At 39.7% G+C, this 26,756-nt stretch overlaps 1 protein-coding gene across 1 annotated transcript; it reads right to left on the bottom strand.

Annotated features, from left to right (window-relative positions):
* TMEM161B (transmembrane protein 161B) lies at positions 1–26,756 on the bottom strand (the record flags this gene model as incomplete). The annotated part of the gene is made up of 11 exons (XM_084277941.1): positions 26,659–26,756; positions 21,050–21,130; positions 18,348–18,445; positions 16,650–16,806; positions 10,994–11,145; positions 10,393–10,453; positions 8,696–8,836; positions 5,249–5,362; positions 3,964–4,138; positions 1,648–1,744; positions 1–278 (listed from the first exon to the last, which is right to left on the bottom strand). The coding sequence occupies exons 1-11, from the start codon at positions 26,730–26,732 to the stop codon at positions 1–3; spliced, it is 1,428 nt and encodes a 475-aa protein (XP_084134067.1). The 5' UTR covers positions 26,733–26,756.

Here is a 26,756-nt window from a genome sequence, read left to right as displayed (position 1 = left end):
TCATGCCACAGTCAGGTACTGGTGATAGAAAAGCCCAAAAAGGCTTGTAGAAAAGAGGCAAGCAGCAATCCACCAAGTGAGGAAAGACAGGAGTCCTCGGAACAGGAGAGGAGTGAAAATATTCTTTAGGCTTCCCAAAGCCATTGTTATTTGTACTACAGTTACTTTCATCTTTCCATCAGCAGGTGGAGACTCGGAATTAACTGAACCGGGAAGCAGGCTGTTTTCTACTGGAGTGTCAGAATTCAGTTCTGGGTAGATGACCCAAGAATAATTGCCTGTTAAAAAGAGATGAGTAATAGAGTTGTAGAAATAGGTTAAAGTTTTGCTATTTCTATCGATCTATCTTAGACATATTGCTCACACCCATAGACACACCAAAAAAAAATTAAGTTTTCATGACTGTAAATACTGATTGTGTTCACTTGAACTGAATCACAGAATCAGTAACAGAATCACATGGTTGGAAAAGACCTTTGAAGATCATCGAGTCCAACCATTCCCATCCTAAGCTAAAACATATCCCTAAGTACCTCATCTACCCTTTTTTTGAACACATCCAGGGAAGGTGACTCAACCACCTCCCTGGGCAGCCTGTTCCAGGCCCTGACAACTCTTTCAGCAAAAATTTTTTTTCTAATATCCAATCTGAACCTGCCCTGGCACAGCTTTGTGCCATTGCCCCTTGTCCTATGTCCTGTCCCCTGGCTGAAGAGACCATTGCCCACCTCTCTACAACCTCCCTTCAGGTAGTTGTAGGCGGTGATAAGGTCTCCCCTCAGCCTCCTCTTCTCCAGGCTGAACACCCCCAGCTCCCTCAGCCTCTCCTCAGAGGATTTGCCCTCCAGCCCCTTCCCCAGCTTGGTTGCCCTTCTCTGCACTTGCTCTAGGACCTCAATGTCCTTTTTATGGTGAGGAGCCCAGAACTGGACACTGTACTTGAAGTGTGGCCTCACCAATGCTGAGTACAGGGGCACAATCTCTTGCTTCCTGAACAGATCAGCAATGTCAGAATTCATCTTACTTCCTGACATCCTTACGCCTACATGTGCCACAGTTGCCTTAGGGCCCCTGTCAGTGCTGGGTACGATTCATCTCACCAGATACAGACGTCTGCTGCAGAATGGGATGAATCACAGCCCAGTAAAGCCTATTTCCTTCTGTTAACATTTTGCAAAAAGAATGCCACGACTGCACGTCAGGCTGGGAAAGACGTCTCTTACAATGAAGAAAAGGAATAAAAAAAACCCCAACCAAACTCCATAACTCACAATTTCTGTTTAAAACGACCACTTAAGATTGAAAAGCTGAAATTTCCTTTAACAGATGGTTAAATCAACAATGTGTTGTTATACAACTCACTTTTAAAATGACAAATATTTCAACAGAAGTCATCAGCTTAATTTGGTGTATCACACAATTTCCCAGAAATAAGTCAAACCAATCAGCATATAATTGAAAGATGTCAAAAGCAGCAACAGAGGAGGGCAGCTTAAAAGCCACACATCAGCAAGACTTAAATAACAGGGATCTACACTGTATTTCTGTATTACAAGTACCTGTACATCCCAATTATCTTTAGCAAGCTGAAAATATAAAAGCCTGATGTTGAACAGAACACATTTTTGTTGATCCAATTTTGCCTACCTAGTGTTTTCAAGAGCAGAGTTGTGTGAAGGAGCATTACCAATGGTGCAACATACTGCAGTGCAATTACACAGAGATAATAGAATACTCGAGCCACCTGGGAAAACAGAAGAGTAATTCATGAGTTCTGGCTGATCAAAGCAAACCTTTATGAACAAGTCTAGGAAAAACAAGCCGTTTATTAAAAATAAAACCAAACCCCATTTGTGCATTAAAGCTGTTTTAAAAGTTTTCTAGCACATCTTGACATGTGACATATTGTCTTCAAAAGACCTAAGGAAAAAATTCCCTACAATGAACTCTAGTTTCAGGACGTTTACAAACCTGAGAGGAAGTGCTTGAAAGGAAATAATTACAAGCATCAGCTCTGTGAAAACAAACAGAATCAATTTTGCTTCTGCAAACTGCATGTCATTATTCAAAGATTTCTATTTCAACTCACCAGGTTCTAAGCTAAATATATGTTTAATTTTTCAAGCCCCCAGTGATTTACAAACTAAAATCCCTTTTCAAAAATGAAGTGGGGGTCCATAGTCCGAAGCCTCTTAAAACATAAACAAAAGCATAGTTAATACTGCAGTCCCTTTCCAAAAGCACAGTATTTTTAAGATTTTAAGCTTTTTTTTTTTCAAGATTTTTTCATTAGTAGTTGATCAGTAACAGCATTTAAATGGTCTTCATTTCAGGTTCACATTATGCTTCTCTGAAATTCACTCAGATCTATCCCTCCCCTTGTTCCCAATCTGTTCCATCTTTCTCAAGACTGCTACATTACATATTTTATATAAGCTATTGACCAAAACCACTAGATCAAATAATGAAGGAAAAAAAGTCATTAAATCAACAGCAAGCAAGCAAGGAAATAAAGCTAACTGGACTTTAGAAAAGAATAAAATACAGGGTAGCAAAAAAGATGCAGACAGACATGACATTTTTGGAAATACCTCTATAACCTCAAAGGGCTTCATGATAAGCAAGCATCAGAAAACTAACGTGAGAAGAATAAGCAGTAGGAGACTGACAGAAGGAAAAGCATGAGACAAAAGTATTTCAAGGTAACTGATGGAATGAGATAAAAATAACAAATTAAAAAGTAATAAGCACTGTAGGATGATGGGTAGGAAAGACTTTACTGGTTAAAAATCCAGAAGACAGTAAAGCAGACATGGCTGGCAAAAAGAGACAGGTCTTCATGGCTGAGTGAGCTGTGAGGGAGGTGTGCTGTAGGAGGTAGTATCAGAGACCTGATTTAGTGACCACAGCCTTCTTAAAGAGGAGATAAGTCGATACTGGATAAATGGAGTTAGGAAACACCACACAGAGAAGACACTGTTGTTTTATAGGTGGGATGAAAACTCCCAAAACTAGAAGCACACACTCGCAGCCATCAGCACAGTTCTGTCCCTACCAGTTGCTGCTACCTGTCCTTCCTCAACATTTTTTTCTGAAGCAAATTTCTAGCCACTTTGTAAATAAACACTGCACAGTCCACTGACAGCCTTCAGGTACAGAGGTGAAGCCAAGGACAGGATTACAGATAACAGTGACAATCCTAAGAGAGGAATCTTTGTCTTGCAGCATATACCTCAGTATTCCCTCAATGCACCCCAACTCAGCATGATCATCAGGCAGCACTGGCATGCAACACTGTTTTGCAGGTAGCACACAATGCCATTCTACAACAAGCTTAAAAATATCTACCTCCCCAGTTGGTATGCTTTATTACTTTTTTTTAAAAAGGAAAAAAAAAAACATTCAATACATTTTCCCTTAGTAACAAGATGGGTAAGACAGCTTTGTAACTGGGCTGGTGCACTTGAGAGAGGTCTGACAGAATTAACCAGCTTTCATTCTATCCCAAAATATAAATAACTTATCTTAAATTTTACTTCCATTTTAAAGTCAATAGTTCTGACTGGGTGACAGTATTTCACCATTCTACCTAAATTCAGCTTTTCTCTCTTCCTATGTTGTGGCTACAGATCACCACGCACCCCATGCACTCCCCAAGATCTATTCATACTGAAGAGAAACACACTGTGATCCCACATGTTTGTAGAGAACAATTAATGAAGGGAACTTTTGTAACAACATCTGGATAACTCAAGCTATCTGCATAATATGGATGATACCCCCTCTGCATAATTTGTTTGCAGAATTTATCTGCAATGGTGCTATTTTTATAGGAGATACTGTTTAGGAAGCTTCATCTAGATTTCACATCTGGTGCCACAGAAGACATAAGAAACTGGGGAAAAAAAGCACCTGTACAGACAGAGCACTCCAAACACGTAACCTCAGTGCCAGCATACTTACCATTTTCTGCAAGTCAACCATACTTATTCTGCCAGCTTCCTTTTTCATCTGATCCACACTCTTCTGGGCTAAATTCAGATAGGCCTGTAAATGATGACGCATCATAGCCAACCGTAAAGCACACAACAGGATGATAATCCACAACCTCATGGTGTCAAACGTTTCTTCTGACATTCTGTGGATGAAAATAAAACGAAATAAAATGGCAATGCTGTTTTCCAAAGGTCACCTACTGCTACAGAGCTATTTCTATGCATCACTTGCAAAGACTCCTGAAGCACGTTGTCAAAAATACCTAACGCACAACCTACAGTTACGAAGTTCATGTGCAAGTAATCGTCACTTTTGCCCTCTGTGTCTCTCTCTACTGCCCCATCTTAAGTAGCCTCATTAGAGCGCAACATCCAAATTAATATCCACTTGTCTGTGAACAAGAACAACTCTTCAATTCTGAGCAATGAAGAGAGGACAGAAAAAAGCAAGCCTGCTCAGATAATTACAGGTTTTGAGACACACGGCTCCAGACAGCAAATGTGTGTATCAGTTGCTTAGATACCCTGTTATAGCACAGGCCTCATTTTAAGTTAAGCTGAGGAACAAAATGGAAGCCCAAAGGATGTGTGTTTGCAATGTTTTATGTGTTAGGTTACTGGTCACAGAATCACTTTAGAAGTACATCTTAGACCTGAGAAGTAATAGAAGTACCAGCCAATAATACCTGCTTGCGGTCTGCTTGGATATTGTTGTGTATTATCTAGACTAACAGTGACAATGGCAGCGGCCTACGCTGCTTATGATTTCAGGCACCACACTTCCTCATCTTTCCTTTTGTGTTTTAAACTCCTTAGCTCTCAATTCCATATGCACTTCATCTAACACAGATCTTGAGACAAATCACACAGGCCAGTTCTCATGCCAACGTATCTCAAGTGTCTTTGGTGACACCGCTCGTCTCGTTCCCCAATACATTAGACAGAAGGTTCCAGAAGCTGACCATGAGGTGGTATTCCACCCGTAGGAAGGACAACCCATCACTGTGAAGGAGATGCCAGAAGACAGCAGCTCTTCAGGAACCACCGGTTTGCCATTCAATGCTCTGAACTAACTCTCATTCCCCCAAAACAACAGATACCCTTTAAAGCTCACTGTGACTTCCATAATACCTTTGACAGCAGACACCACTGAATGTTAAGCCCTTCACACTTCTGTGACCGTCACAGGGCACTACTCAGACTTACAGTTTTGTTCTCAATACCCCAGAAAGAATTCTGAAAGGGAATCTTACAAAGGGACGCTCTCTTTGCCCAAAGGTGGGTTCATAATGTAGTCCTTAGTGATTGGTTTTACCCACAGAAGAACCATAAATAAAGGTGCCAGGAAGTTTATATGTAGCAGTGTTCTGAAAGAAGAAAATAAAAAAGAGGGGGTGGGGAGGGGAGAGGGGGAGAGTTATTAAATACCAACCATTACCATACTGCTGAAATTGGTGGGTACAGATTCAAAAGGAGAAACCCAAATTTTACAATCATTGGGAGAACGGTAAATAAGAAAATTACTTCCCTATTTTATGGGCATGACTTACACTTCAACCAAACAGTGAGATCATACTGGTGGTGCTTTAAAAGAAAGCACCCTTTTCAATAAATCGAGTTTTTTGATATTGTAGCAATCTAACCAAAGGAGCTACCTACATTGTGCCACACTAAAAGGCAGTTGTTGAAAATTTCCATATCACAGTATAACAAACTGCACTATTATATAGCTTTAATCTAAAAAGTCAGCATCTCAGATGGATGATTATGGGATAAAGGCTGCTATATAACTTTATTTTTTCTTTATTAAAAATGTACTCAAATTAAATTCCACTAACTATACAGACTAGGGGAAACAGATCTCAGAGGTCAGATTTCCCAGTTTAACGAAGGAACCCTGACTAAATGAAACTTGGTACTTATGCTTAATTAAAGACATTCAGGAAAAAAAAACAAAAAGGCAAGCAAAACTATTCCATTTGAAAAGCTGCTGTACAAAACTGCACAGTTACTCTAGAAATACTCTTCTTTGAACACAAAACAGACAACAGAATTTAAAAAGAGGAGACAGTTTTATGGATTTCTCCTGAAAATTGACGTCCTTCATTCTAAACCATTTTTCATCACTGAAATGAAACGGAAATAGTTGAAGACTTCAGTGCTGCAGATGTGGTGCATTCGCTCCTACAATACTTCCTCACTAACAGAATCAGCCTGTCTATACTTTCCACACTATAGAAAACTGATGTAATCAAAAGTTATTCTAAAGAGCACAAGACCTCGCTGATTTCACACTACTAAGCTTCCCAAAACCATTAGAATGTTTGTATGTTTCAGAAGATGTCATCAGGCAAACATTTAAATCACTGGTTTCCAATGCAGAAATAAGCAAGTTACTCAGTGCTGCTCAGGAACACCACAGCCTCAAAAGAGCAGTTCAAAGCATTTCTGTCACTTCTGAAAGCGTTTCACCTGAGCATCCTAATGAGTTAACAGACTGGACTGTGCCCAAGGGTGGCAAGAATCCCTTTCTGTTTATCTGATTGTAGGGAGAAAGGCTGAAAGACTCTTGAAGAAGGCTCTGGAGAATGAGGGAACACGTACTGAAAAGGGTACAAATTGATTTGACTCCAATTTGACTCCAAATTGAACTGACTTCAGAATACAGCAGCGCTATCCTTCCCTCAGGAAAGGAAAAATAACATGATGCAGTTGTCAAAACTAAAAGGGACATCAGATTATTATTATTCTGTTTACAAAGCAAACAAAAAACCCAGCAGCCCTCCCCAAAAAACCCAAAACAAACAATATAAGCCAAGTAAATAAAAACCCAAAACATACATGGAGGATTCATATTGTTCATTTTGTATACACCAGTGAACAATTCTCTCTTGTTTTTCCTGTTCCCTCTAAGTTAAGTGTCCCATTCACTAACAGAAGGAGAAAAGGAGCTTGTCCTTTCCTTCCTTTTTTTTTTTTTAATTCTGGTTTGTTTGGGGTTTTTTTCCTTTCTAGTTTTAGGTTGGGGTTTTTATGGGAGGGGTGAGGGAATGGGGTGTTGGCTTTTACAGGAGCTTGGGGAGGTGGTGGTTTTGGGGTGGCTCTGGGACGTTGGTTTGGGTTTGCTTTGGGGTTTTAGTTGTTTGTTTCTTGGGATTTTTCCCTAGAAGTGGACCGTGTATTTGACTAAAGAGCAAGGCATTGCTTCCCTACACACAAATTAGAGAGCTTTGTATGAGTGGCATCCTCATTTACTACTCTGCTCTAGTCACTGTCAAACCTGTGGAGACAGTCAATAATGATCTACTCATTGGAAAAAAACCCTATCACGAAGGTCAAATACAGGTCTTTTCAGGCCAATTAGAACCTGTCACTTGGTAATTATTCTTTGTTTACAGTAACATTACCTATATTTACATTGCATTACCTATTTACATTGAGATATGACCAAGTTTTAAATTATTTAGTGGGGGGTTTTTTTATTGTTCCAGTCGAACAGTCAGGTATTGATAGACTTCTGAAAATTATTTGCTCAGCATTGCACAAAGTTATCTTCAACAACCAGTTCTGATAACCTCTAAACATTAAGTTATAGGAGACATTTTTCACAATGCCATTCTAATGGGTACTACCCTTTTAGTTCTTGATTAATAAAATTCTGTTTCAGAGATTCTATACCTCTGTCTAGGACCTCATGTCCACAGGTCAAGGAGAACATGGGAAAATCAAACTACTTACAGGAAAGGCATGAGAAATTTTAAAATATTGAGAACCATGAAAATGGGAAACTATGTGGTTTATTTAGCTGAAAAGACAGATTACAACGTGACTCAGTCACACTCTACGTACAGGAACTTCACAGCAGATATAAGCCAACAGCTTGCAGCTGTACCAGGATGCATTCAACTACAGTGAGTGAACACAACACAGAGTACTGGCTTACAAATTCACCAAGAGTAGAAGACCCACTTTAAAAGCAGATTACGTTTTTAAAAAATCTGGGCATATTGATAAGATTTTGTATGAGAAAATGCAATGGTTCTCTTAGGAAAGTGACCAGACTGAATGGTCAAAAAGGCCTGTGCTGCAGAATCTGTCACTAACATACATTAAACATCAAAGGTCAAGATCTATGAAAGAGATTTGGAGTTTCTCCCTCAACCAGAGGATGCTGAAGATATAAATTGGACAAAACATTTCACTAACAAAACCAAGGACAGCTGAAAATGAAAGTATCCCTGTGAACTGGTATTAGGACCTGACCCCTATTAAATATTCTGGGTCATCTTGTCTTTCTATCTTGCCCTAAATTTACTGAAGGCATGACCTGGAGCAGGGGCTGGAAGCCAAAAATGCCTATGGTTGGACCTCTACTTCCTGACAGTAATCTTAAATTCCAAAAATATATGATGGGGGAAAGGAAGCAGTAAGCAGAAACATTCATGGTGGAGCTCTTGCAGGAGGAAAGGAAAGCTCCTTTAACTGGGACTCTAATTACAAGGCAAAGAATGTAACAGACGGGCAGAGCACAGGTTGAGCAGAAAGAGGCAGGTGGCAAGTCTGCTCAGGATATGAAAAGCAGGCAGCAACAGAAGTCTTAGTCACTACCTCCTTGTTGGAATAGTTTGCTTTATTTATTTTCAGACATGAAAGATTTAGGACTGAGTAGCATATACCTATGTGCACATATTTTCTCTTACTGTGTTATTTTTTCTGTTGCTAAATTCAGAGCATCCAGATGCATTTGAGCCAGTCGCAAGCCAGGGAATGTCAAAAAAGCACCAATAAGTGAACACAGAACAGCCAGGAACAATTTGAAGGTTAGTTTAGACACAGGACCCCTAAAAGAAAAGAAAGGAAATAAGCATTTTCTTGGGGAGGAAGTTGGGGGGGGAGGGTTGGGGTATCAGAGACTACTTTCAACTCAACATTATCTAACATTTAATTAAAAAAAAAAGCAAACAGTATTCTATAGTTTTAGTCTGGAATACCAGCATTATTACAAACCAACCAGGAGTTACAGTAAAATAAAACAACTTTCTTTTTTTTTTCCTAGAAAGAACAGAAAAACCTAAGCTACTGCTTTTAAGATGTTATTAGTAGAAAGGAACAACCAAAAATATTATAATAATATAATTATAATAATAGCTAACAGAATTTATAAATGTCTTTAGAAGAGGAACAGATGCATCATAAGTTTACCTGGTCAAAGACAAAACAGATATTTACATTATATTAATTACATTCTACCTTTATCCATTAAAAAGCTATTACTGCTTTCTTTTTTTTTCTTTTCAGATTTATCTGAAACAGACACGTGGCCAGCTAACATGTTTCTTGCAAGTCATACAATTTGTTCTAATGAACTATGAAGAATATTTTAAATTACTGGGAAAATTACCCAGGATCAACTGAATTGTACTAAAGAAAAAGTGAAATAACTTAACATAGATTAAAGAGGAATGAAAGCAATTACAGTGATCTGCCATCGACTCAACTGCAGCTGTAAACAACCAAAACTGCACAAGTTGAAAAATAAAAGAACATTTAACACCAAAAAAAAAATTAATACAGTAGTTAGTAACAACTTTAGGAACAGCAGAGTGAAGAAAGGCTAAGAAACACATGGGATTCAGTTAAAGGGTTCCCATGAGTTTATTCATAAATGACACACTAATCTCTGTTGACAAAACTTCTGTTCCTCAAAAACAGACTCCACAGCTTTTCCATGACACCCAAGAACTTCCAAGCAAGCTCCCAGAGGGATGACATACCCTGTAATACCCTATAAATGCATTTTAGAGCATGAGCATAAGGAAGGAATTGTAACCAAAATCCATTTTGCAGTATGCAGAGGCTGTCTATGACAGCAATTGTACATTTACATCACAAGCTATGGCAGGTTCCTTTGACAACCTACACAAAACATGAATGTCCTGTAGCAAGCAGATGTTTGTGCATAACAGGAAAGCACTAGTACAACCTGGAAATGGAACTGAAAGCTAAAATCTACTCCTAATACCTGTGCTTTTGCACACTCTTGCATACCAGTGGAATGGCAAAAAATAGTTAATCACCTGTTTTTAAGCAATCCTTGCAGAGCTGAAGGGGGATTACCATCAAGAAAATGTTTATAGCTTTGATCTGCTTTTTATGAATTACAAACAAAAAGTCAGGGTAGAAAATAAGTCCAAGTTAAAAAAAATCCAATTGCAACTTAAGCTACTTGTGAGCACTGATAAATTATTTTCATTAGCCTTTCTCTTCACAGTATTAGAGAGATTAGAGAGCATATACAAGAGCAAAACATGCAAGACAAACACTTGCTAAGAAAATCCAAGTGGTTCAGTTTTAAATGTACACGTAAAGCAGACAACTGTTATTTCCAGAAACTTACTGGGATTCCAAACCTTGCTTTTCAAGAAACTGCATAGCACTTTCTGAGAAATTAGAGAAGCCTGCAAGAGACAAATATAACATGTATTTTAATACCATAGGAATGCAGAATCCTGTCTTTGCAATAAAACACTAGGTAAGAGGTCATCTTTTAAACAAAATTTCGTGTCTAGCATGTCTCTTTCATGTGCTGATTAGTATGGAATTAAACTTGATGATTACAAACTCTGATATCTGTACACTTTATGAACAGTAATAAAATTAACATTATCTTTTACACACATAACTACTCCCCCCTCAACCCCAATCCCCCAGTAAAGGATCTTCACCTTATTATAAAAGGCAAAGTGGGTTAAATCCAAAACTGTCAGGCAAATACAACTAAGAAAACAACCAACCTAGGCAAAGACTACACTTTTTTAAAAAAGAGCAGAGAAAATATACAGGATATCCTTCAGAATCTGCATTCAAAGGTAAAAATTCTTAGAAGCTTATGACTTCACATTTTAACACATGACATTCTTATAAACACCAACAAAACTGACAAATGTCTCAGGTCATGCAATCACCAAAGCTGCTGCAAACACTAAGAAAGGAGTTACCTGATTCCAGTCCAAACTCCAGGTAGTTTTCTGTCACAATGAGAATCGCCATCGCTTTCACAAAGAAGAAGAATCCGAAGGTGACACAGACTGATCTTTCACCCCCATCCTCTACTTTGAAATAATGGGTAGTCAATGAAAACAATACCTTACTACACAAGAAAAAGGTCAAGGAAAATTAAGTTTGTGGAATAACTATATTTAAGAACCACAAGGCTGTATTTTGGCCACCTGCACTAGGGCTGTTACACAACACACAAATATTTTTTTTAAAAAAAAGAACTTGTATGTGTTCAGCCAATTTCAGGTTACAGAATACAGTAAAGAATTTCAATTGCAAAATCAGTAGCCAGGAACACACTACTCTGGAGTGTAATTCTGATTTAGGCTTACTTATATAGTTAATTGCAGCAATACTATCGACCTAGGAGAATTTAACCAAAGTTTAAATGTAAATGATTACATAATCATAAGTGATGTCAAATGAAAAACCCAAGAATTGTACCTTGAATGTAAAATGCTTGAGCTAGAAGAAAAATATTCCATCAAACTCCATAACTCATTATTTAATATGCCTACGATTTCAGAATCCAAAATAGGACTTTTTGCTGCAGCAGGTGTGATGGCAGGGAAGTCAATAAACACATTTTTAACCACAGAGCAGCTACAGGCGTTCCTCTGGGATGCACAACCCCAAGGTAAACATACAGAGAGCAAGAAGGGGATGCTCCAGCAGGCAGCACTATCAACCATGGGACAACATTTCTCAGCTATGGGACTTTCTGCTGGCAGGGACTGACTAATTACATCACTGCCTACTAAACCAGAAACACATGAAAAGATTAAACTCCACTCTCACATCTCTGTGTTTCTCAGCTATCAAAACACTGTGAAACAACAGCACGTTTAGTACTCTCTACAAAAGAAAAATATATCCCATGCTCATCTTGGAAAAAAAGTAACTTAAAAGCACCTACCCAGTCTGCTACAATACATTAAGTCCTTTCACATAACACCAGTACCACAGACACAAACGTCTAAGGCATCACCTGCTCTGACACCAAGCTGCTTTTTAGATGTTTACTGAGTACTCTCCTTTTTAACACGTTTCTAAACATAATCACCTCCAAAGTTAAACACTAGATTAAGACAAATTTCTCATGATATGCTGTCAACTCTTATTACTATGAACATTATAACTGATTTTTTTTTCCAAGTGACACACAATATCCAGCCCCTACTTGAATAAAATAGAGATCACTTCAGACATTACCTGCTCTGAAACAACAAAAAGGAAAAAAGAAAATTTTTAGTGTGAACTACCCTTTTTTTTCTCCTCACTATGCAAGAACACATTCATATTTGCACATTTTTTAATATTGGAAATATTTTTTAGATGTAGATTGCATGAAAACATATTTTAGAGTATCTGTTCAATAAGAGACTTGAACAGTCACCAGTTAATCTCACAAGAAACCATATGATTAAGCAATATCTCACTTCATTAAGCACCATACATTTAACAACCTCATTGTATTTCATGTATATGCAGGATGACACTGCATGCACACAATCATGTGGCCTAAACACAGCACCTAATGGCTCTTAAGTTCACAGTAATCAAGTTAAGTTCCCTTCATACTTTACAAGAAGAACTGGTTTATCCCACTTAAATTAGCCTAAAAAAAAAAGATACACAATGGGTTCTACAGACTGCATTCTGGGAAGTGTTGTTTCTCTAACTGCACATTCTTAAAGCAAGTCTTTTCTTACAGCTAGTGACATCAATGACAAATTTTGACATACTGAATTAGTAAACAGTCATACAAGTTTTAAACTATTCTCAGCACCCCAGAAGTCTGATGTCGTAACACATGAATGAAGCTGTTTTCTTCTGAAAACTCTTTTCACCTGCCTGGGCTCCAGAGATCACAATGATCACATTATTAATACCTCTGTTAATAATAACTCTCTGCACAAACCCTCCTTCACCAAAAAGCTGTAATGCCCAGATTAAGTTAACCTGTTTATGGTGATGTTAACTCTAATATAAAACTTAGACTGTGCTTCCTGGGACTGCAGCCTTCTGCATTGCCTCTAGCCCCTACGACTGCACAGGATCACTCTACTCCATCCCCATCAGTCCAGGAACCACGCAGATCATTAACAAATCACTTACTGATATTAGGAAGCAGTGAGTGCACAAAATCAACTACTCTGTGGAGAAGCCTCCAACAAAAAAAAGGTCTATTCAATGCCACAGGAGAGGAAAAAAAAAGTTAATAAAAGTTGTACACAGTGACAGAAAACTAGTTCTGACCTTCTTTCCTCTGTATATTTAATAAATGACTGTTCACCTACCTAATACTGGGTAAGGAAATGTACTTACCATAGTAGTATCTCTTTCAAACTATCCAAAAATATGTAATTCTTTTGAAGTGACTAAGTTAAAAATCTAAAATTTATGCGTCACTGTTTTGACCACATATTAACAAAAGAAAAAAGAAGGAGGAAAAGAAACGGGAAGGGGGGGAAGGGGGGGAAGGGGGGGAAGGGGGGGAAGGGGGGGAAGGGGGGGAAGGGGGGGAAGGGGGGGAAGGGGGGGAAGGGGGGGAAGGGGGGGAAGGGGGGGAAGGGGGGGAAGGGGGGGAAGGGGGGGAAGGGGGGGAAGGGGGGGAAGAAAAAGGAAAAGGAGTTACACTTGTATACAGACTTCTTGCTTCCCAGAATTTATTTATGAAGATTTTGTCCTACATATCAGGCCAGTCTTGTCCAGGCTTTCCCAAAGTTGCATGTTATTAAAAGCACCACATGCATTTTATACTCTTCAGCTTCTCCTTCTCTCAGCCCAACTAACTGATAAAAATATAGTTTTCTCTCTAAAGTATATTATTACCCAAACCTCAAAACAGTGTTAGTCCCTTAGCCAATGCATGCCTAGGTACAAAAATGCCAAAGCTTCCAATTACCTGTTGACTGCTTGCTAAATAAAGTTCAGCTATTGGCACATGTTCTCAATGCTTTTAACACTGTTCTACCCGATTTCACTTCCCTTTCACTCAGGTAGGCTAGTGAGAAAACGACAGCTAATGTGCTTCTAACATGCAGGGAATACTAGAGCTGTTTCAGTGTCCTTTGGGTCCAAATGTGCAATTAGATCTTATGTGCTTCAGCCAGATTAGGGTAAAACTGGAAACATTGCTTTGGGCTCCATTCATATAAAGATGGCAGGTGAGAAAGAAACCATCAAAAAAAGCCCCTTATAGCTACTTGCCTCTTCACACTAGTGAGACTGAAAGGTTACACAGCCAGGCAGCTGAAGTCTTTTTTTTAATGTTGATTTCTGCATTTAGTTTTGCCCTGAACTGATGACCAAATGAAAGCAGTGGTTAGAACTGTATTTAAATACCACTGTAAGAGAGAATTACTGCAGAGGATTTTCCTCCAACAGGTAATTCACAACTGTCTCACCCAGAAGTTGCAATTGCTGTGGTATTATTTAAGTTGGCTGCATCTGAGATTTGAAAGGTGAGGCAAATGGAGCATTGCCATCGATAAATTTAAGAGCCCACTGTGGCTTTGACACCTGAAGCTTGTTCTTCCTTTAGTTCTTGTTACCTTCCCTCCATGGGAGGGGTGAGGGGGTCAAAGACATCGGCGTTCTGATTTCTTAAGCAGTAGCTGGCTGCCTCTCCTTCCCCCTGCCAAGATTAAACAGAAGTCCTGACTTCAACCAAAGAAATGAAGGCTGTGCAATGACACAGCTATCAATATCAATATAAGGTGCCCAAGAGCCAGGCACCAACTCTCCCGTCACCACCTCACCAACTCGAAAGAACACCTTTTGGACTGTGGATCTGTAGGAGCCCGTGGCCTAGAAGCAAGCTAAGGACTCTACTTTTCATAATACAAGTTGACTCCCTCTTGTAGCAAGTTCAGACTCATTGTAAGTAAAATTACAGGTATCATTTTTATGTCAGGCCACCCAGTCAAAGAATTCCCATCCTCTTCGTAAAGGCAGCACGTTTTAATAACTATCAGCTACAGACAAGCATTAAGCTTATACAGAACTGTTAGCCAAATATAACCAAACACTAGAGGTTAAGGGTTTTACACAACACTCTCTCCCTAACACAACAAAAAAAAAAAATCCCAAGCAAAAAAACCCCACACCACAGCAGGAATCTCTATGGAAGATCAGGCATTTATACAGGCAAATCAATTTTGAATATTCAAGTGCTGTATCGACTTTAACTGAGCATTTTCTCTGGCTGTCAGCTGTTGAGGGAGCAGAAATCCATTTTCTAACTCACCTTTCCACAACCTGCACTCTTCCAGGCCCTTATTCAATTCCACTGCTTTATCACCTCACATGTCTTTAAAAGGCGACTTCCCTCCCTAACGTGTATGTCTGCATTGGTATGTGGGAAGCAGTTAATTACCATGCAAGCATCCACGTTTTATACTGCCTTCTCCAGTAAAAAATACATATACAACAGCTGCTTCTTTTTATGGTTGGACATTGCCTGTTGCCTAAACACTCTGCTTTTGCCTCCCTTGGTTTCAGAGGAGAGTTCAGCTTCTCACAGAGCTCTGAAAACACACCACTTCAGCTCCTACAGCTGCCTGCATGTTCATTTTCTGTAAATTTCAAGAGTATCATGAGGGTATTTTAAGGTTATGAATTACAGAGTGTTTGCAGTAAATTAGTATATATATTACTTGTACTATTCTGCTCAGGACGTATCAGGTTACATTTGCTGAAAACAAAATGTGTGCTGTAGATGGCATGTTTCTCCAGAAGTTGTAAATATTTTCTGTACAGAAATCTGATTGCCAAACAGGGCAAAAACAAATCAGTTTAGAGCCACTACATACTACAGATAATCAATCACTACGTATATATTCACATTCATGTATTTTTTCCATAAATGCTTTGGTACTAATGTGAACAAGCTATTGATACCAGCATATACAAAGAGCATGTACAGCACATAAGAGTAGCCAAAAATGGCACTAGCTTACACGATCCGCTTCCCAAATGCTAAATATCTCTGTGTCCTGTCAATCAACAATGCAGGGCTTTACAAGAATCACAGAATCATAGAATGGTCTGGGTTGGAAGGGACCCCAAGGATCACAGAGTTCTAACCCCCCTGCCACAGGCAGGGACACCAACCTCCAGGCCTGGAGCTACACAAGGCTGCCCAGGGCCCCATCCAACCTGGCCTTGAACACCCCCAGGGATGGGACACCCACCACCTCTCTGGGCAGCCTGTTCCAGCACCTCACCACTCTCTCTGTAAAAAACTTCCCCCTAATATCTAATTTAAACCTTCCTTCCTTTAGTTTTAATCCATTCCCCCTTGTCCTGCCAGTGTCTACCATTCCTCTCCTGTTTCTCTACTCCCTTCAGGTACTGGAAGGCTGCAATGAGGTCCCCCCGCAGCCTTCTCTTCTCCAGGCCGAACAAGCCCAGCTCCCTCAGCCTCTCTTCATAGGCGAGCTGCTCCAGCCCTCTCATCATCTTTGTGGCCTCCTCTGGACTCGCTCCAACAGTTCCACATCTTTCTTGTGCTGGGGGCCCCAGATCTGGACACAGGACTCCCATGACGCAAACTATCTGGAACCGATTTCCGAGAACAGCAAAAGATACACTGCAAAAGCCAAGACCAGCAGACACCACACCACGCTGATATTCATTTCTTGTGAGGGCTTCACAATACTGTAATAGGCCTCTGTCACCACATACACAACTGTAGCTGCAACCGTGAAATCCACCAGCCACTGGTACTCCGGAAAATAATGCAACGCTGAAAAACACAGGTTTTCACAAGTTAAAGGTAAGAGATTTTAAAGCAGTTACTGGCATATACAGAATGGGGTGACAATTAAAAACAGTTTTCAGTAATGAAGGTCTAGATAGACCCACGTCATCCCGGTAAAGAGCAACAACAGCAGAAAAGCCACGTTTGTTTCCCACTCAACAACTCACACTTCACTCTTCACTTCTGTTATTCCACACTTGATTACCACTCAAATTTAGAAGGCTAGAAGATACTAGTCTTTTATCTCAGCTGTTACATATTAGCATCCTAAATTCAAAAAGCACACTTAATTTAGCTCTCAGCATCACAATAGAAAGTGATTCTCCAGTTGAAACTAGCTACACTTCCAGGTATGAGTTTCTACTCTCTGGTGAAGATTAAAAGATGACTGACGACTATTTAGAAATACTACACCCATTGCTTCCCCTTTATCTTTAAAAAAAAAAAAAAGCAAGACATTATTTTAAAATCTAAGATAATGATCATTTGTTCCTCAAGATTTTGTTAAAATATATCTGGTACAGCAATTAAATGTTGTGTAAATTCTACCATAAAAAGCTACCTGATGTAAAACACATAAAATTGGTCAAATTCAGTCAATTTCCAAGTTCTATACTTTTCCTAAAATAACCATCTGGTTAGATTTAATGAAAGTGGGTATGCATAACTTTTTTAAGACAGGTAAACCTTACACTGTATGGGTTTCATAAACACTTGGGGAGACATTGAAATTCTGTAATTTCAAGGAAATAGCATTAATTGAAACTTGTGAATGCTTTATTTACTTGTCCACTTCAAAAGACTCTTTTGAATAGATATTTTCTATATTGTTTCTGGTAACCCAAGCTGAGAAAAATCCTACATGGGACTCTGCTTTCTTTTTTTCCTCCTGCATTTATGCACAGAGCACACGTATAAAAGAATGCAGACAGGAAGAAAATACATATTATGCATATCCATATGTGAGTTTTCTGTAACAGAATGACTGGTTACAGTTACAGAATCGAAAATTACCATTGAAAAAACCCATCAACTTCCAAAACACTTAATGCTGCTTATTTCTGTATTGTCACTTTCAGGTTCTAAGCGTTTTACCTCAGGTACATGGTTGAAAGGTCCAGGTTTCAATGCAATAGCACACTTCCTATTTCTGATAGCAGAAAGTGTACATTCCAACACCTGCCAGTACTCATTTTCTTGTAGAAAGCTATGATCTCTCCTTCAAATGACTGTGATGTGATCTTTTTGGTGTTGTCTCATACTGCTATGGATGCCTAATGCAACAATAGATGTGCTTTATGCTGGATTTCCTTTTCCATAACACTGCTATTAAGATGTCACCCATGGAACACAAAGGAGACTTATCACTAATTCTTCCCTTCCCACTTAGCTTTATTATCAGTTGTTGTTCTACTCATTCATTGTCTCTAAAAAAAATAACTCCATCATTCATTGTAAACAATCACTTGATAGAAAGAATCGCAATATATTTAAAGTAATCATTGACTGCAGACATTTATTCTTACCAATAGTGTCCCTTTCAGTGACAGATTTTGTTTCCAGATGAAGATCAATGTCTTTTGGAATGGTTAAGGGTTTGTTCTCAATATGCCCATTATATTTTCTGCAAAAATAAATATACAATGCATACATGAATACAACAAAGTAATATATATATTTTTAAATATATAATAGAATTTCAAATTTGAGTACAGACCACTACTTTAACAAATGCTAGTATTTCTTACCTAGCTAGGCAGAAGCATTAATTCAAGAACAAATCTTGAAGAACAACCAGCTATGCCAGTGCTTTCTTACTTTACCTGGCAAGGCTCTGACAGACTTACTGTGTTATGGGTTTAAATGCCTTCTCCATGCTGTATCCTCAGCACTGTTAGGGCAAGATCTGGTGGCCAATATTTAGTTCAGACCATTGAATATCTCAGTTCAGGGAGCATCTGGACACTCTACTGTGTTCTCACACTATCAAAAGGCTGGTGATACATCAAAGGGAAGAGACTGTCTAAGGGATCTGAAGCTGCACAAGTCCATGGGATCTCACAAGATGCATCCATGGGTCCCAAGGGAACTAGCAGAGGAAGTGGCTCAGCCACTTTCCATCATATTTGAGAAGTCCTGACAGTGGGGTGAAGTTTTCCCTGCCCAACCCCTCTGCCAAAGCAGCTCCCTAGGACATATCACTCAGATAGGCGTCCAGATGGGTCTTGAATATCTCCAGAGAAGGAGACTCCACCACCTCCCTGGGCAGCCTGTCCCAGGGCTCTGTCACCCTCACTGGGAAAAAGTTCTTCCGCATGTTGGTGCGGAACTTCCTATGCTCCAACTTGCAGCCATTGCCCCTTGTCCTGTCTCCACAGACCACTGAAAAGGGGCTGGCCAATTCCCCCTGCATCCCCTGCTTAAGATATTTATAAACATGAATAAGGTCCCCCCTTAGTCTTCTTTTCTCCAGGCTGAACAGTCCCAGCTCACTCAGCCTTTCCTCATAGGGGAGAAGCTCCGGTCCTTTAATCATCTTCGTGGCCCTTCTCTGGACTCTCTCCAGGAGATCCCTGTCTGTTTTATACCAGGGAGCCCAGAACTGGACACAATACTCCAGGTGGGGCCTGAGTTGAGGGGGAGGACCACATCCTTCGACCTGCTGGCCAAATACTGCCATATTTTAGAACAGAAGCTCTGAAATTAGGAAAGGAGAGGTAGATTCTTCATAGAAGGATGAGTTATTGGGACAAAAGCATTGAAAAGAAATTCAATCAGTTGGTCATGAAGTTATTTTTAAGGAATGATGTCCTCCTAGCTCATATGTGGTATGCAAATACAAGGAGAAAGCATTAATTTTTTTTTTGGGGGGTGATATTTATTCAAGTGCTGAAGTCTAACAAAAAGCTCCAAGCACTGCCCAGACACTTGGGCACGTGCAAGCTTCCTGGAGTTTCTGTACCCCAGCTGTACTCTGATGTCTTCCTACTGACTGTAACCAGGAATACCATCAACTTGAGAGAGATGAGCATTTTGATAACTCTGCACTGTGCTGGGGTGGCCTCACCTCAAGTCCTGGGTGCAGTTTTGGGTACCACAAGACAAGACGGACATGAGAATATTGGAGAGTGTCCAGAGGAGGGCAATGAGGATGGGGAAGGGTCTGGAGAGGAAGGCTTATGAGGAGAGGCTAAAGGCCCTGAGTTCAGCCTGAAGAAGAGGAGGCTGAGGGGAGACCACAGCCTGTGGCTTCCTGAGGAGGGGGAAAAAAAGGGGCAGGCACTAATCTCCTCTCTTTGGGGACCAGTGACAGAACCCAAGGGAACAGCCTGAAGCTGTGACAGGGGAGGTTTAGGCTGGGTGTCAGGAAGAGATTCGGTACTGAGAAGGTGGTCAGGCACTGGCACAGGCTCCCCAGGGACATGGTCACAGCCCCGAGCTTGACTGAGGTCAAGAAGCACCTGGACAGTGATCTCAGTCCCATGCTCTGACTCAGCTGTGCCTGTGGGGAGCCAGGAGTTGCACTTGATTGTTATGGGTCCCTTCCAACTCAGGAGACTCTAGGAGTCTATGATACAATTTAACTACCCCAGGGGACCCACAATCCAAAAGATGCAGTCACAACATACCCAGATCACTGACAGCTTTAGTTCAAAGTAATTCACAGTAGCTAGGTACCTTTACATTAGCCTAACAATTTATTATACCATAAAAGACTCTGAAATAGAGTATCTAGCTAATATTCATGTGTTACAAAAACCTATGGCATAATACAGTGAATAAAGTACAGTGAATAAAAGTTCACAGTACAGCTGTTGCTAAAGCTAATTTTCAAGCTCCTTGGATCTCCTTTCATCATTTCTCTTTTAATCAGTTCAAACTGGAAAAGCATTTAAGTAAGGAGCAGGTACTGCACTGTGCAAGACTACAGGCTTGACACAGTAAATTCTGAAGAAAAGCAAATTGATGAATTGTTATTTCTCCTACACCATGTTTCACATCTCCTTGGCTCAGAGGAGCACTGCATTCTGTTTTGTACAACCAAAACCAGTACATCCACACCAACCCAACAGGAACAATTCATACTTCAAACCACAGTTCTCCTCCAGCAACTACCGCTTCTTTAGGGGACACAGGTGTATTTCTTCAATAAAATGTGTGTTACTCATTCTGCAAAAACAAAAAGGGGGTGGGGGGAAGAAAAAAAAAGCATAAAACAAGTAATTACCTATCTTTTTTGCTCTTTCCTCTTTGTTTCCCTGCAAGAATCCGTAGTTGTTCTTCAGTAGGATGCTGATACCACCTTAAACTAAAGAAAAAGAAAATCTCAAATAAAACAGTATCCTTATTGGCAATATAGAGTGCTTTTTTTTAAACAAAACAACAAAAAAATAATCTGCACATCGATACAGATCTATATTAATATTAAGACACTAGTCATTTGCAAGACCTAAGCAAAATACCCTTCTAAGTAGCAGCCCTACCTGCACTGAACAAATCACAGCTGAACTTCAGTTCTCTTCAGCACATCAGGTGCTTCAGACTCACACCTAGAAAGCTTTGCCACTTTGTCATTCAAGCAAAAACCCTTCATTTTTCAAAACAACAAATTTTCAAGTCATCACATACAGCAAACAAGATTGAACTCATATTGGAAAAAGTTCACTGGAATAATTATGCTATTGCAATTACCAATCAGAACCATATGCTAAATTACTTTATAAAGTATAATTATGCCTCTCAAAACACTGTAATTTTCCAGAATCTGGAACAGCTATTAACAAGTAACCATTACCAGACTTTTTTTCTTAGGCAGAGACCATAACATTGACATCCCTTTCCTAAACATCTCCTCAGTCCTCTCTTCAACTGCTACTAGAAAAAATGCTATTTAAAAAAAAAAAATCCCTAATTTACATACAGATGAACTGCAAAGTTTTTCCACTTCCACAAGTCAGTGCAGTATCCATTGTTCATCTATTTAAAAGGCAAGTAGTGACAAGGGAATCCTGAAGAGGAAAACCAGGGGTGGTTAAGTCTCTATGATGATGCATTTTACCTCAACCTCTGAGCATGTCAAGAACCTCAGTAGCTGAAACAAGGGCTTTACCACACTGATCTAGGGAAGGTTGCTGTCCAAATGCAGAAATTACATCACTCTAATATCCGTTCTGAAATGCTGAGGCAAATGAGCCCAAGTGTTAACTTGAACAGGCTTGGGAAATTCATGTGGAAGTACTTTTCTGGAATAGGAGGCCAGTAATTGGTGACATGGGTTAACACTGGGTAATAGAGATGATAATGGAATCCACAACCACCAGTTCTTCTCACATTAAGAAAACCTCACCAAGTAGGACCACTCAAATCCACATCAGCCAATTAGAGATGATGTTACATCCAATTTCAGAAAGACACTAAGGGAAATTTGGAAAATAAACATTAAACCCAAACAACCTCAAGCCACTTGAACACAATCGATTCATGTCTCTGCTCTGGAAAGGCTTCCTGTCCAGAGCTGAAGCCTGGTACATCCATCTTTATACTTGCAGAAGGTAATTATATATCACTGGCATAATGAAGCATTAAGCAGGCAGTTGCACAGAGCTCATGGGCATCATCTGAACTTAAACACTGGCCTAATGGGGTAGTAAGAGATCACACCAGCAGTATTACAACAATTACAGTCTGGCTCATAGAGTTTTCCACAAGCCTGTGTCAGTAGGTACTGCTACACTAAAGAATCAGCCAATGCTGGGATTTATTCAAGAGAAAAGAACTTCATTACCAGCCAGTCACACACCACAGAGATCCAGGACTTTCTTCTCTTGAAGAAATTCACTGATGGTTCAAAAAATGAAAGTGGCAAATTCTACATGCTCTTTGCATGAGCAAGGAGTTTTGAGGGGGAGAAGAATGGCTTATTTTTGTCTTTTTTTTCCTGGGTTGTTGGGATGGGGGGTTTTGAGTAGGAATTAAAGTTATTTCATTCATTTGTTTTTATTGTGTGCAGTCACAGCAGAGTAAAAAAAAAAGTTTGTAAACTTCAATGCAAAAGAGACTTTAAGATTGAATTTCACCCAGAAACTAGAGTAGTTCCCTTTTGTCCGAGAAGACAAACTACACTGGCAATACTAACTTCTTCCTATCTTCCACACAACCTGGTAAAATTGGGGAAAAACAGAAAAATAGTCTTCTGCTTTGTCATTCACCATCTCCCAGATCTGCATTTGGCATTCTGAGGGTACCACAGGGTAGTCCTGTAGCGATGAGAGTCAATGGTGTTGGAAATCTATCTTTTTGGAATCTTTGGTGGTAGAAATACACCTTTTGGGCATCTTTCCTGTGCAGATAGAGAAACAGATAGAGAATACAGCAGAACAGACAAAAATCTTGTTCTGTGTCACATAGGAACAGAAATCAAAACACTTAAACCACAATTTGATCTTAATCACACTACAGAATTATGCTGCAAGTGATTTCTTATTAAAAGTCATAGGATACCTGAGTTCAGGGGGGAGGGGTTAGTTAATATACCCTACATACCTTGTATTTAAATACCAAAATCAGGAGATCAGAACATTGCTTTATAAAGGCAGAGATCAAAGAGAAAAAAAAGTAGTATCTGCTTTGGCAGATATATGATAAAATATAATATATATGTTAAAAACCAAGATCCCACAACTCTGTGGCTTTGACATACCCAAGTTAGCCTGAATAGGAATAGCAGCACAGATATGCCCCAGTTAATCTGAATGAAAGTCATTAACAAATGCACAAAACAACATCCGTTTTCTCCTGTCTTCCTGAAGTGTCCTGAAAACTGAACAACCAAAGCAGCTGAGTAACCTAAAAGCAGCACTGGGGTAGAGGATGTCTCATGAGTTAAAAATGCAGAGGCCTATGCAGATATTTAGGCTGCAAATTACCTAACCTGAGTAAATATGAATATTCAAATTCCTCCCCAAGTTCTGAAAATAGCACTGACTGAAAAAATTATCCCTTCACAAACTTAATTTTCCAGCAGTCAATGACAGCTGTCTATTCTGTAAACAAACAATTTTATGTCTATCTATTCTAACAATTATTTCAAAACTTGAAATTGTCAATGTTTCTTTTTAGTGGACTTTGAAGGTACACATGCAAGCATCAGGAAACCAACCGGTCACTTAAGAGTTTCTGGCTTGCCCAGTGATATTTTTATCCTCCCTCCCATTTGGCAAGGGGTTTTCTTACAAACACTTCATGCCATCTTGCCTAGAAAGCCTTCCAGCCCTTTAGAAGAAACACACTTTAGCCAAGTAACCTAAGGAACAGTTTTGGGAACCAAAGACTGGATGAAGTACGTTGACAAAGGAAAAGGAGAAACAGGTGGTAACTTCTAGGAAAGCTGGGCTGCTTGTACCTGTACCATGTGCACAAAACCATCCTGCCCACACAGGTCTCTCAAGGAAATATTGTTGGCAAAGAGACAGCACTAAGGAAAACAGGTTAAATGTAAGAGTTTTCCAGTGAAACTAAGAAGAACAGCTTCTCTTTCTGCCACTAAAATTCTGATTCCTGTTCCAGTAATGCTTCTAACTTGCTTTTATTTCTGGAACATAGGATTATTTGGGGCTCTTTACACAATTCTTGCACCCAGGAGGTTGTTCACAACTGAAATTACAAGGCACTAAAATAGTTACCAGACAAACAGAAGAACACTGAAAAGCTACAATGAGATTTGGAAAGGCTGCAAGCACAAAAAGGCAATTAATATGACTCCTACTGACTTCAGTGCAAGCAGAATTCCATAATTACAAATGCAGAAATCCTGCTTTATGTATTTATCAACCTGCAGGTCTGCAGAGGCAAAAGGACAATACAGAAATATGTGAAGAGCAAACCTCTCCCTATCACCGGCACAAGGCATGCCTTAGGACAGGGGTACAGAAAGTGAAACCCTCAGAAGAGTGAAGAGCACAGGCAAAATGCTGAGCAGTTCTTCAGAAAGAGCAATTAAATACATTTTGAAAGAAGATGTTAAGTAAACCTTTTGAACAGGACATAAAAAGCAGAAAATGTAATTTGAAGACTCGCTGAAAAAAAAAAAACCCCACTATGGTAGCAACACACCTTAAAAAACAAATGGTATGCAGTTTCATGTTCATTAACACAGTTTTCTTTTTAAAGCATAAAAAAAAAAGCTGATCAATACCCTGCAAACACGGTCAATAATGAAACTTCACTCAACAATTCAGACTACAATTTCTGTTTGTGTTATTTGCCTGACAATTACTGCTTTCCAGTATACCTAACCAGGGACACCTATACATAATATTTACAGTCATTGTCCATTAGCAACTCTTTAGGTGATGAAATGGGGAAATTTAAAAAGAAAAACGTTGTTAATTTCAAGATGAAAAGGGAAAAAGGCAATAGAAAATTATATGAGACTAGTTAAGACTCCTGAGCAGCACATCATTATTCCAGGATACTCCTTCAGGAATCAGGGAGCAGATTCTCCAGTCTCAAAATTTTAACGATTTCAAAAGACAGCACACTGCCTTCTAATCATACAAAGTGTTTTTCTTCCCAAAAGGTAAAACATGGTGTCTGTGATTCCTTCAATATTTAAGACAGTGATTTATATTCAAAACAACCACTCATTTTCGTTGTTATTATGGATACAGCCACACAGGGAATGCTCCCCTTGCAACTCATTACTTCTGCTTGATCTGTTGTTACAAGGAAGTAGAGTATTGAAATTTATACTAATCCTGTCCTATGAAGTATTAAAAAAAAAAAACCCAGAATTTTTAATAAACACCTAAGCATTCTTTATATGCAAGGCTAATCAGCAGGTGGATTGTTAAGAACAGAGAGGCAGTGCAGAGAAAAAAGGATAAATCCTTCCATTCTTCAGTGTTGTGTATCCAGTTTAGCTTTTTAATATAAAGTATGCAGCCTGTGCCTTTAATAATGTAAGGACAGCTCCCAAGGCCAAGGGTATCCTGGGCTCCATCAGAAGAGGGGTGGCCAGCAGAGACAGGGAGGGGATTGTCCCTCTCTACTCTGCCCTCATGAGGTCCCATCTGGACTCCTGTGTCCAGAGCTGGGGCCCCCAGTACAAGAAAGATGTGGGGCTGTGGGAGAGGGTTCAGAGGAGCCACAAAGATGATTAGAGGCTTGGAACACCTCCCCTATGAAGACAGGCTGGGGGAGCTGGGCTGGTTCAGCCTGGAGAAGAGAAGGCTGCGGGGGGACCTCACTGCAGCCTTCCAGTACCTGAAGGGAGCAGAGAAACAGGAGGGGAATCAACTTTTTAAAAGCGTAGAAAATGGCAGGACAAGGGGGAATGGATTAAAACTAAAGGAAGGAAGGTTTAAATTAGATATTAGGGGGAAGCTCTTCACAGAGAGCGTGCTGAGGTGCTGGAACAGGCTGCCCAGAGAGGTAGTGGATTCCCCGTCCCTGGGGATGTTCACGGCCAGGTTGGATGGGGCCCTGGGCAACCTTGTGTAGATCCAGGCCTGGAGTTTGGTGGCCCTGCCTGTAGTAGGGGGGTGGAGCTCTGTGATCCTTGGGGTCCATTCCTAACCCATGCCATTCTATGATTCTATGACTGAACAATGACTAACTGTATGACAAATAAAATTGACAGCAACAAAAAGAGTCTGTTATTTTACAGCAACGTTGTCTTCACATCTTCAGCCTGTAAGTCAGGTGTCACAATGCTACAGTAACAAGTTTAAGAACAGATTAATTTTTCAATAAAACAGACTAAATGAGTATGTTTGCTCTGATGCATAATTGCATTACCATATTCACACGACATGCAGCAACTGCTTCTTATCTTACCTGCCACTACAGAGAAGCCAACGAGCAAGAGAATAGTGAGGTATGATCTTCTGTATGACACTAGCCATTACCATGGTAACCACCAACTGTACGCCTAT

The sequence above is a fragment of the Gallinula chloropus genome (genome assembly GCF_964237585.1).
Source record: "Gallinula chloropus genome assembly, chromosome: Z".
In the NCBI taxonomy this organism is placed as follows: Eukaryota; Metazoa; Chordata; class Aves; order Gruiformes; family Rallidae; genus Gallinula; species Gallinula chloropus.
The sequence above is the reverse complement of the archived record's forward strand: the minus strand, read 5'-3'. Positions and strand labels throughout refer to the sequence as shown.